The 12,570-nt window shown below is 40.4% G+C and overlaps 1 protein-coding gene across 2 annotated transcripts in view; it reads left to right on the forward strand.

The window, feature by feature from the left end:
- The window catches only part of LOC130356505 (amine oxidase [flavin-containing] B-like), a 120,237-nt gene that overhangs the window by 85,751 nt on the left and 21,916 nt on the right, over positions 1–12,570 (forward strand). For both annotated transcript variants that reach the window (XM_056558166.1, XM_056558167.1), the window contains exons 8-12: positions 2,187–2,346; positions 3,469–3,565; positions 5,046–5,099; positions 9,106–9,163; positions 10,955–11,052. In XM_056558166.1, the coding sequence (XP_056414141.1) occupies positions 2,187–2,346; positions 3,469–3,565; positions 5,046–5,099; positions 9,106–9,163; positions 10,955–11,052 (467 nt within the window). The remainder of the gene's footprint in view (positions 1–2,186; positions 2,347–3,468; positions 3,566–5,045; positions 5,100–9,105; positions 9,164–10,954; positions 11,053–12,570) is intronic.

The raw sequence follows: 12,570 nt of genomic DNA on the forward strand, positions 1-12,570 counted from the left end.
ACTTTTACAGGAAACCTACCAACAAAAATACCACAATCTGTTAAAATACCTATCCCATACTCACACCGCCAAAGGGTCTGCAGGATTGTTAAAGACCCCACCACTAGACCTTAGATTAAAGTAACTTAATGTTAAAGGGGTATTCCAGGCCAAAACAGTTTTTTATATATCAACTGGCTCCGTAAAATTAATCAGATTTGTAAACTACGTCTATTAAAAAATCTTAATCCTTCCAATAGTTATTAGCTTCTGAAGTTGAGTTGTTGTTTTCTGTCTAACTGCTCTCTGATGACTCATGTCCCGGGAGCTGTGCAGTTCCTATGGGGATATTCTCCCATCATGCACAGCTCCCGGGACGTGACATCATCATTGAGCAGTTAGACAGAAAACTTCAGAAGCTAATAACTATTGGAAGGTTTAAGATTTTTTAATAGACATAATTTACAAATTTGTTTAACTTTCCGGAACCAGTTGATATATATAAAAAAAGGTTTTGCCTGGAATACCCTTTAAGTTCAGAGAAAGAGGCTACCCTTTGAGTGCATTGGCTCCATATCCCCCAGACAATTATAAAACCCTGTTTGTAAGGACCTATCATCCTCTCAGCTATAAGATAGATAAAATTGTTAAAGGGGTATTCCGCCCCTAGACATCTTATCCCCTATCCAAAGGATAGGGGATAAGATGTCAGATCGCTGCGGTCCCGCTGCTGGGGACCCCTGGGATCCCCGCTGCGGCACCGCGCTATCATTACTGCACAGAGCGAGTTAGCTCTGCACGTAATGATGGGCGATACAGGGGCCGGAGCATCGTTACGTCACTTCTCCGCCCCTCGTGATGTCACGGCCCGCCCCTTTCAATACAAGTCTATGGGAGGGGGCATGGCGGTCGTCACGCCCCCTCCCATAGACTTGCATTAAGGGGACGGGTCACGAGGGGCGGCGCCGTGAGGTCACGCTGCTCCGTCCCCCATATCGCCCGTCATTATGCACAGAGCGAACTCGCTCTGTGCTGTAATGATAGCGCGGTGCCGCAGCGGGGATCCTGGGGGTCCCCAGCAGCGGGACCGCGGCGATCTGACATCTTATGCCCTATCCTTTGGATAGGGGATAAGATGTCTAGGGGCGGAATACCCCTTTAAGAGTCACTGGCCTATTTTGGAAAAAGCATATCCTGGGGTTGAGGAATTTTCCAATGCCCCGATAATTTGTAATAAGAGAGCGCCAAACCTAAAAAAACTCGACAAAAATTTTTGAGCACACAGAAAACCGGAACTTTCCCCTGTTTGAATTGTGCCCAGTGTAGCAATGTCCTAAGAGGTAACACAATAACTCACCCACATTCAGGAAAAACATTCCTTATCAAGAGATTCTTCACATGCCAAGCAAGGAATGTAGTGTATTTGACATAATGTCCGTGCAGTCTCCTATATGTAGTAGAGACTACCCAGCATGTAGGAGACTGCATAAACCGGCACAAATCTAGCATTTGTTCCAAAAATTACAAAATTGCCAACACCCTGTCACTTCCATAATAGAGGACATTCTATTGCTCAACTCAAGTTTCAGGTAATTGATGAAGTGATCCCACCCAGACGTTGTGGTGATGTCAAAAATCCTTTGGCTCGCAAAAAGCCTATTGGATCCATAAGCTTGGTACTTTGAAGCCAAGAGGGTTAAATCAAGAATATGAGCTATCCAGTCTGCTACAGTTATATGCCATGCAATATTATTTTCTCTCCTTACCACTGCGCTTTCATGCACCACAACTGCAGCGTCCGACATGAGATACCACTTCCCGTATTGTATCTGCACGATCTCATTCATTGAGTTAGCCACGTGTTTGTTCTTGTTTTGGTTGAAGGGAGCAGATCATCATGGGAGTAATGATGATGTGTATTATATGTGACTTTGATGTATATAAAAGTGTGCCAGTTCCATGTGTTACTTGTTCAGTTCATAAAGGCTTAAGCCGGAACGCGTGCTGCTGTACTGTTTGCAGTGTAATGCTTGAATAAAGAAACTTCATTAACAGCAAGTGAGAGTGCCGGGAGTTACTTTACCTCTATTGGATTACTCAATCCACACGCACCTAATTTTTCTACAGTGCCGACTGAATATACATTGGAATGCATTTTATTGGAATGTTCCACTAAATTAAGTTTAACAACATTTTGTTTTTTTCAGAGCAAATTCATCATCAGTGCGATACCACCAATACTGACCACAAAGATACACTTTACTCCAGAGCTGCCACCAATTAGAAACCAGCTAATACATCGTCTTCCAATGGGATCTGTTATCAAGTGCATGGTGTATTACAAGGAAGCCTTTTGGAGGAAAATGGGTAGGCATTTCTTCTTGTAGCCTCTATAGAGCCAACATATGCTCTGGAGACAGTTTGTGATGACTCTTATTAGTTCTTGTCCCCAAAGGGATTCATATTCTAATACAGTGTCAGCAAATATCATAAGAACTAACTTGTCAGTAAAGTCAAAACATGTATTAAAACATTATTGCATCATTATTGAACAACCTCATCAAATTTTGGTTAACTGGTTGGTTGAAATTGATCAGGGCACCCTGAGATAGTTCCAGCATAATCACATTTTTTAGATCCTATTTAAAGGGGTACTCCACTCCTAGACATCTTTTCCCCTATCCGAAGGATAGGGGATAAGATGTCTGATCATAGGGGTCCCGCTGCTGGGATCCTTGGAGATCTCCATGCAGCTCACGGAGTTCTGAACATTATGTTCAGAATGCTGGGTTTGGGCGGCTGTGGTTGTAACGTCAGGCCACACCACCTCCATTCATGTCTATGGGAGGGGGCCTGACAGCCACCATGCCCCCTTCCATAGTCATGAATGGAGTGGGTGTGGCATGAAGTCACGACCACTGCTGTCCAGACCCAGTATTCTGAACATAATGTTCACAACGCTGAATGCTGCACGGAGATCCTTTGGATAGGGGATAAGATGTCTAGGGGTGAAGTACCCCTTTAACTAGTAAATAAAAGTAATTTTCCATGCTACTAACCTTTCCAGGAAAATTAACCTATTATACAATTCTTTGTCACTGGCAAACAGGTAAAACATTTGCTATGTCACTTACCAACATATTTAAAGTATAGGGCTCACAGAACCTTGTAGTACACCATTTGTAACTAGACTCAGAATGCTCACCATTACATTATTCAGTGTACTGAATATACCAGATTCTATTTATCCCTCTGCTTACATATATGAGGCTAAAAGTAGGCACCTCATAGGAATTAAGATACAAAACAGAAGCACGTGTTTTTCGCTTTTAGCTAGATCTTTGTCAGCATAAAACATAGAGGTAAAGTATAGAGGTATACTTTATGAAAAGGGGAACCTAAGCAAATAACATACATTGCTGAAATTTAAATATCCATATATAACATTTTAAAGTACAATAAATCCTACTCTTTTCTACATTTACTAAGGATACTGTGGATGTATGATGATTGAAGATGAAGATACACCAATAGGATTCACGCTGGATGACACTAAACCTGATGGTTCTGCACCTGCTATTATAGGGTATGGATTAATAAAAAGTGAAAGCATTTTGATGTCATACTATAGTACAATAGTAATGTAGTAATGTAGTAATGTGTCCTAAGACCTATATGCATAATAATATGCAAAGGTAAAGTACCTTTTGATCTATGTATTACTATGCCCAGTCTTTATGCACCTCTTTTGGAGGCTGGGGGTGTTTCTCCTGGAGCATGATGCAGTCTATTCCTCCCCTCTCCCTTATTTTGAGTTCAGCACAAACATTTTTACATTTGCAAAGCTTTGTACCTAAAGTGTATGTTCTATATAATGCTAATGCAGCCATGTGGAATCTACATTGTGCAAATACACAAGAAATACCTGCATTTTTGTGCCTGAGGGTGAATGGAAATGCTCTTCTTCTAAAAAGGCTGCGAGATGTTTCACACTGGTGAAAGCTGGCTGATACACTGCACTGAGGCACAACAGGGAGAGAACCTCATCCCTCCTACCCCCTACCTCAGCAAATGGGTCCAAAATACCTATTTGTTGTACCAAAAAGACTTGGTTATGCAAAATTAAAGAGACAGAGACCTCTAGTGGCTGTTTTTTAAACCATTTTTTCACATCTCTAGCAAAAAAAAAATATATTGAAACATATTAGGAAAATTCTTAGTTCTTAAGGATGCTTTAAATCAAAAATAGTAATTTCTAATGACAGTAACACTTTAAGGCATCAACTCAATAATACCTCTTAAAGTGGTTTGTGGCATATAGTATAGCACCTAGCAGAAGAGCCTTTTAGTCTTATCAGTTGACAGGGCCAAAATGTATTGGACTTTTGATTGACTGTTTAATTGGATTGGACCTAAAATGTTTGGAGACAAGTCACTACCTTGAACTCTATGTCATACATCTCAAACCATTCCTGAACATTTTTTTCAGTGTGATTGAGTATATTATCCTGCCAAAAGAAATCACTGATATTAGTAAATAGCATGGACATTTAATAATCTACTTGCTGTAGAAAAAGTCTCTAAGGCTTCTTTCACACTGCAAAATTACTCCGTTTTAAAGATCCGTTGGAAGTTCTGTCTGTAAATCGGCTGTAAAACGACAGTTACAAAATCCTGGGTTTATTCTAATAGCCGTTTTAACCCGTTATCGCCCGTTATTAATAACGGCCGTTATTTTGTAACGGGCGATAGTAACGGGAGAATTAGTGCATGCACTATTTCTCCCGTTCCTTGAGAACAGGATTTTGTAGCTGCCGTGTTACAGCCGATTTTAAGACGGAACTTCGAACGGATCTTTAAAACTGAATAATTTTGTATTGTGAAAGGGGCCTAAGCCATATCAATGTCTATACAGAACTTGCTCTGGTGACTTACAGTTTGAGAACTGTCACCCAAGTATTAAACATAAATTTGTTGTAAGAAAAACAGAAATGCTTCCACTGCAAGGCAAGGTTGTTGACTATTTGTTGTATATTACATTTTTTTTTATTTTTTTTCTCTTGTAGATTCATTTTGTCAAGAAAAGCATCCTTGTTTGCAAATCTTAGCAAGGAGGAAAGGTATATGAGTAGTACAATTTTTTCTCTTATGTCTAACTATTCTTGATATTTTATTTGAAGGTTAACTTTCGGCTCAGTCTAAAGTCCAGAGAACTCTAGATCAGCTTTTCATTAACAACATCTGTCATGTAGGGCAAGGATATTTGCAGCTCTAAGCTCAGCCACAAACATTTTCCATGCCTACTTAGCGACGGATCCTCACCTGGACAGCGGTCCCAAGTTCGGAGCAACTGCAGGGACATAAAAAGGTCCAAAATAAAAAACAAACACTGTACATATATCAGGGAGGCAAACAAACACAGGGAATGAACAAACAAACATACAGAAAAAGAATATATAGGTGGTCTGAATCCAGAAGAGTAGTCAAGTCACTTAGCCAAGAGTCAGAATACACAGGATTAATCAAGCAATGACTTATACAAAAGCTAGTACAGAAAAACTGGACACAGGAAACTAAATCACAGACTGAAAATGTATATCCACCTGAGAAGGGCATAGATGCTTAGATTAAATGGGATTGAATCAATTAGAGTTGAGCAAATCGAATATGACGAATCCGAATTTGTTACGAATTTCATGAAAAATTTCCTTAATTAAACTCCATTTAGTGTGGTCCAGGTTCCAGGGAATCTAAAATGGCGTATCCACATGTGAGGACATGGTGCAAGGAATCCTGGGAAGGCGGGAACAAGGGTAGGCAGGATAACCCTGAATCACATGCAGGATGCAGCCTATCAGCAGCCAGTCACCCCTGTGATATCACAGCCCTATATAATCGGTAGCCATATTCCGGATAGCCACTTCGTCCTTTCACTGCAGAGAGATAGGAGCTGGCTCAGCTGGAGGAACCTTAGCAGAGGACGGAGGAATCATTTTTAAGCGCAACTCCGTCTTTGTTCCACAACAAATGGTCTGCTGGTTATACTAGTCTGTAGACGGTATAATACCCAGCAGTCAATTCCTAATAGTCTTTGAGAGAGTGCAATTCTGGGTTTAGTACACAGTGACTGTGTGCTGCAGCACTGTTGTGTACTGCTAATGTTGTGCAAAAATAAGTTTTTAAGCATACTGTAGCGCATTTTTCTGCCCTCATAAGTGCATACCACATACATACATCTAAGTAGTGTACTATTTTGTACCTGTTAATCTGTTGGAGCGGTTGTTTTTATCACGTACCACCATGTTTTTTTTTATGGAATACATTAAAGCTTGAACCTTTTAACAGTTTGCTGTGAAGCTGGATACCTTCCATTGTTTTTTCAATCTGTCAAGGGCCTACATACTCTGAAAGGCCAGGAAAAAGTAATCACCGGCTGGTGTTTTACCCTAATACTTTTTTTAAGCGTACTGTAGTGCATTTTTCTGCCCTCATAGGTGCATACCACATACCTACATCTAAGTAGTGTGCTATCTTGTACCTGTTAACCTCTCAACGGCCTAGCTACTATGAAATGACAGCCAAAAGTATACACCTGCTGCTGTTCTAGACAAATACTGTTATAAACGTAGTGAAGTTTATTGCACTCCCCTCATATACGCACTAACTATGTCAGGCAGGGAAGTGCCAGGATGTGCATGAGGAGTGGCAGAGGCCTAAATTCATCAGGTGCAGGCAGATGTTGCAGCAGACTAGGGGTGATTGGCAGCAAGAGTCACAGCAAGAGGCCTGAGCTCCCGGTATCACCTAGCGGTCGTGTCTTGACCAGCAACCCATCTGCCATCATCGGTCATCCACTTCATCACAGGTGACATCTGATACCCCCAGTCAACAGTCGGTGGGTTCCTCAGACACAACCCTCAGTTGGCAAGGCCCGGGAGTAGTCCCTGTCCTCCCATTGCCTCTGTCCTATTCTGTTCCCTCCCCTAAAGAAGTATCTTATGCTGTGGGTTCAGCTCCACAATTCAGCTACTGCCCAGCCAAGAAGTGGAGGAGACATTCGCCGCTTCCTCCGCTAAGCAGGCAAGTAGTGATGAGGAGAGTTACATGGGAGGGGGTGTTGCCCGCATTCAGGGTCCTGATGCAGACACTGTTGAAGAACCTGAGGAGGACATCAGTGACATGCAGACACTTGTTGATGATGATGAATCCGATCGCAATTGGGAGCCGGGAGCAGAAGTGGCTTCATCATCATCAGGAGAAGAGGGTTGCAGGTTTCCTGTGAGGCTGTGAGCGAGGTGGAAGTATGGATGGCTGTCAGCATGGTGGTAGAAATGGAAAGTCTGGAGCTAAACGTGTCCGTCAGTTCTCTGAAAGGGTCTGAGTCCACCACTTGAAAAGGGAGGGACTGCAGCACCAGCATCTTGGACAGGAGCACATTCAGCTTTTGCAACGTTGGATGAGTGGGTGCATACTGTTGTCTCTTGGGCATGGCTTCGCTGATGGATTGTTGGCGGAATGACTGACTAAAAGAAAGAGAAGCAGGAGCATCGGGAGCAACAGAAGGAGGGTATGACACACAGCTCCCTTTGGCTGAGGTGGTGGAGCCTTGGCTGGCTGAAAAAGGGAGCAGCGTGCCATTTGGTGATGCAGCAGGCTGGACCACTACATTGGAGCCATGGTTCTCCCAGGCCGCTTTATGGTGGCATAGTTTATGTTGACACAGGGCTGGGGTGCCAACATTGGGACCCTGGCCATGCTTCACCTTCTGCCAACACATTGCATGTGGCTATGTTAACCTCCTCTGGATGCTTAATGAAAACCTGCCACACCACTGAGTAGCTTATTTTCCCACCAATAGTCCACACTAATTGACTGCTACTGCCACCGTCTCCCGGAACTCCTGTTCCACTACCTCCCGGGAAGGTAGGCTGCCGAGGAGCGAGTGGTCTACCCCACGAATGGTTGGCTCCAGAATTTCCACTTCTGCCACCATGCTGACTGCCAACCATGCTACCACCTTGCTGGCTCAGCTGCTGCCTCACGGGCAACCTGCAACCCTTTTCTGCAAAAATTCAGCAAAATCGTCTCACCTCTAATTAACATTCTTCATTGTGGCAGTGGTATTGGGCCGGTGATGAGCAGTGCCTGGTTTCCTCTAGACATATTGCTTAGAACTGAGGCCAACAACTTCCATCTTGGTTTCATAAGACCATGCCTTTAGGTGCTTTTTTTGCAAACTCCTTGCAGGCTTTTATGTGTCTATTACTGAAGAGAGGCTTCTTTCTGGCCATAAAATCCAGTTGGCGGAGAGCTGCAGGAATGGTTGACCTTCTGGACATTTCTCCTCTCAGCACGCAGAGTCTTTGTGGCTCAGCCAAAGTGACCATTGGCTTCTTGGTCACCTGTGTGGTAGGGCAGCAAACTCTAGGAAGAGTCCTGGTTGTTCCAAACTTCTTACACTTAAAATTATGGAGGCCACTGTGGTCTTGGGAACTTTCAATACAGCAGACATTTTTTCGTTCCCTTCTCCAGGTCTGTGCCTTCACACAATCCTGTCTCTGAGCTCCACAGGCATTTCTTTCCAGCTCATGCCTTGATTTTTAATATAATATGCATTGTCAGCGAAGAGACCTTATATGCACAGGAATGTGTCTTTCCCAATCATGTGTCATCAACTGAATTTGTCACAGGTGACTCTGATTAGGATGTAGAAACATCTTTAAGATGATCTAGAGAAATGGGAGACTCCAGAGCTAAAGCTTGATTGCAAAGGGCCTAAATTTCTAAGCAAATGGTAGTTTTTCCTTTTTAAAATAGTAATTTTTTAAATAGTGATTGTTTTGTCATTATGTGGCCTTGGGTGCAGAATGATGAGGGAAAACTTGATTTTTTTTATTTTAGCACAAGGTTTCGCAATAATAATATGTGAAAAAATTAGAGGGTGTGAAAACATTTTGAATGTATTGCATGTTCACATGTGAGGTCTAGAGTATGTACTGTTGAAACATGATTTATTAAGTAATCCCAAGACATAATTTGTTTTTCAGTATAAAAAACCTTCAGTAAAACAGTGTCTTAAGAGAGTCATTAGTACATATGATTCATTATCAAATCTTTACTCAATAGGAAAACAAAAATATGTCAATACTATGCCAAAGTCATGGGAACTGAAGAGGCTTTGCATGTAAGTAATTGATGCCATTTAAATTGACTGATAATTGAAAATGAATTTTTTCAGCACAATTAGTTATTAGTTTTGATACACTTAAACCAATTGAGGGGGTTAAAGAAATACATCTGTTTCAATAATTTAAATTAAACACGCCTAGGAAAGCAGACAGAATAAGGACCAGATGAGGGTTAACTCACATTATATATATATATATATATATATATATATATATATATATATATATATATATAAACATGAGGGGAGTTGGGAAAAAGAGTCATTTGAAATTTTATAAAGCAATTAATACCATAGAATGACTTAGTATAGAATTTCTTGGTTGGAAAAAAAGGGAGGCGGATCTCGGGGAGATCCAAGAGCTTAACTGGAATAATATCCTAAACAGGTCTATAATGAAAACCATAGAATTATTCAGTTTAAAATTGTTCATAGTCTCTACTACACGCCAAGCAGTATGACAAAATTTTATATAAAAAGGTCCAGTAAGTGTCCACAATGTGAGAACAATGAGGCAGGTATGTTTTATATGGTATGGGGCTGCTAAGGAGGCAATGGCCCTTTGGAGAGAAATTAGATGCCAAATTAATACAAGTTTACAATTAAATATCGATAAAAATTCAAGGGGATCTAGGATGAATAGATGTTAAATAGGAAAATTCTTGTCAAAATGTTGTTTATTGGTAGGTTGTCTATAGTTAAAAATTGGTTTGTGGCAAAATTACTGCCAGTATCAACTTGGGAAAGACAGGTAGACAAAATTAGGAGTTATGAATTAATTCTAGCTAAAGAGCTTGGACGAAAACAGAGTGAGATGTGGGACCTGTGGTATTCAGAGTGAGGGTACAGGGATGGGTAATAATGATTGATTTGGATACTGTGCAAAAAACTGTGATTTTATTTATATATTTGTGATTACTTAATTAAAAAACGGTAAATAAATATTTTTTTTAAATAGTCTTACTATGGTTTTAATGTTCCTAATTAAAGTATCTCTCAGTCAATAGAGCTATAAGGTGCTGGACTGGAATACACTAAGAACAAACTCAATATATCACTCAGAAAAACATATTGACACTTATGACAAATTATGTTTTGAAGTCTTCTTCATATAGGATTGTTTTCAGCTGGAGTTCATTTGTACCTGAGGATCCTCTGCAACTCTAATGGGCCTGTCCAATCATTTGGCTAGTTTAATAGGTCAGATACGACTACACATATTGATCTGCAAATATTTTTAATAATTAAGTCATTACTATTCTGCAGAAACAATGTTTGCAGTTTCCTTAGATGAGAAATAACTCTTTTGGTTCAGTTGTTTACAATACCACTGGATAATTTGTGGGTGTATATGGGGATTTTCTTTTCCTGGATAATGCCAAAATGAGATCTAAATTATCTTCACAAATGTATGTAGGTATGTCCACTACCCCCATTGACCTATATTCTTTCCTCTGTTAAATCAAATAGAAATGTAGTCTAATATTGTACAATCAAAATTGTACAGTTAAAAAAAACATTCCCCTGATGTTTAGAAAATTAAATTACGCACATAGCTGATAACAGAGACTTTATTACACTTTGTGGTACTTTCTCTAGTCTCAAAACAACCTACATAAAATTTCTATGGGAGAGGTTCCCATACTAAGAGACGCTAACATTAACACAGTGTAAAGAACAATTATTACATTTAGGATACAAATAATGTATATGCATTTCTTACTTTTTTTTTTTCCTTATTTTAAACTTTTACCTTATGTAAATTATTCTAAATATATTTTTTAACAGCCTGTGCACTATGAAGAAAAGGATTGGTGTAAAGAACAATACTCGGGTGGATGCTACACAGCATATTTTCCTCCAGGAATTATGACTCAGTTTGGAAGGTATGGCTGCATAGAAACAGAAATATAAACATTTTACCAGAAATATAGTATAAGCTTACCATTATTATCCGTACTCATTCAAAGTATACATATATTTTCTGTATAATGAATGTTATGATAACCACTTAATCTCCACTAATCTATTTTAATGTGCTAGGGTTTACACCATCTGTTAAGTCAAATGTATGGCCTTATCATTTTAAAGGTTCAGCTAGACATTAAGCCACACCACCTGTTGTCTTACATGTCCTACATATCCACCCTGAATGTCATTACAGGGATATCTATACACACTAAAACAACTGACAGGTAAAGGGAATAATGTTGATCATCTTGTTACAATGTCACCTCTCAATTGGCTGATGTTTTGAAAACAGGAAAAATTGACAAGCATAAAAAGAGCTGAAGGTGATGGCTTGAAACAAAGTCAAAGCCTTTCCAAACTAACAGGTCTTGTGGAGTGTTTCTGGTATTCAGTAATTAGTATCTACTAAAATGGGCCAAGGAAATACAGCCAGTGAACTGGAGTGTCCATGCTAACAACTGTTCATAGCCAAAAGTCCTTACAGTAGGTCCTTACTGTAAAAAGGGCATGAGAGCATCAGAACTAGTGGTCTAGTCTGATTAGTTACATTTTGTTTTGTTTCATGAATTACTGGGATGATGAGTGGGTTTATGTTGACTGTAGTAGCCTCTGATATGTCACGTGTCTAAATGGTGTAACCCAAGGTCCCTGTGTGAACCCTGCATTTCAAATTAAGCTGTTCCCGAACACAAAGCCCAGGAATGAGACTTCTAACAGCCAGGATTTCTGTAAACAACCATAACTTTACTTAACACCTAAAGCATATTAGTACAATGCCTACACTTGAAATTGCTCCTTGAATTGTGTAGCTTTCATAGTATATAGCTTTATAACTCAGGATAATCAGAATCTAGTCACCGTCTCTTTAAGAAGATGCACCTTTCAACCTCTTAAGGACGCAGGGCCTACCTGTACGTCCTGAGTCCGCTCTCTTTCTATAACGAGGCCACGGCTATTATAGCGGGCCGGGACCCATGGCACTGATCACGGTGCCACTAACCCTTTAGACGCAGCCTTCAAAGTTGATCGCCAAGTCTAAAGTGAAAGTAAACTATATGGGCTAGCTCAGTGGGCTGTTTGGGACCGCCGCGGCGTCTCCAACAGCTGGAGGACACAAGGAGGGTCCCTTCCTTCCTCCTGTGTGTCCGATCACTGAATGACTGCTCCGTGCCTGAGATCCAGGCATGAGCAGTCAAGCTGCAGAATCATTGATCAATGCTATCCTATGGGATAACAATGATCAATGTCAAATATCAGTTTGTGTAGTATTATAGCCCCCTATGGGGGCTATAACATTGCAAAATTAAAGTGAAAAAAAAGTTAATAAAGATCATTTAACCTTTTCCCTAATAAAAGTTCGAATTACCCCCCTTTTGCCATTAAAAAAACCACTGTAAATAAAAATAAACACATGTGGTATTGCCACGTGCAGA

Source organism: Hyla sarda, chromosome 2, assembly GCF_029499605.1.
Source record: "Hyla sarda isolate aHylSar1 chromosome 2, aHylSar1.hap1, whole genome shotgun sequence".
NCBI classification, from domain to species: Eukaryota; Metazoa; Chordata; class Amphibia; order Anura; family Hylidae; genus Hyla; species Hyla sarda.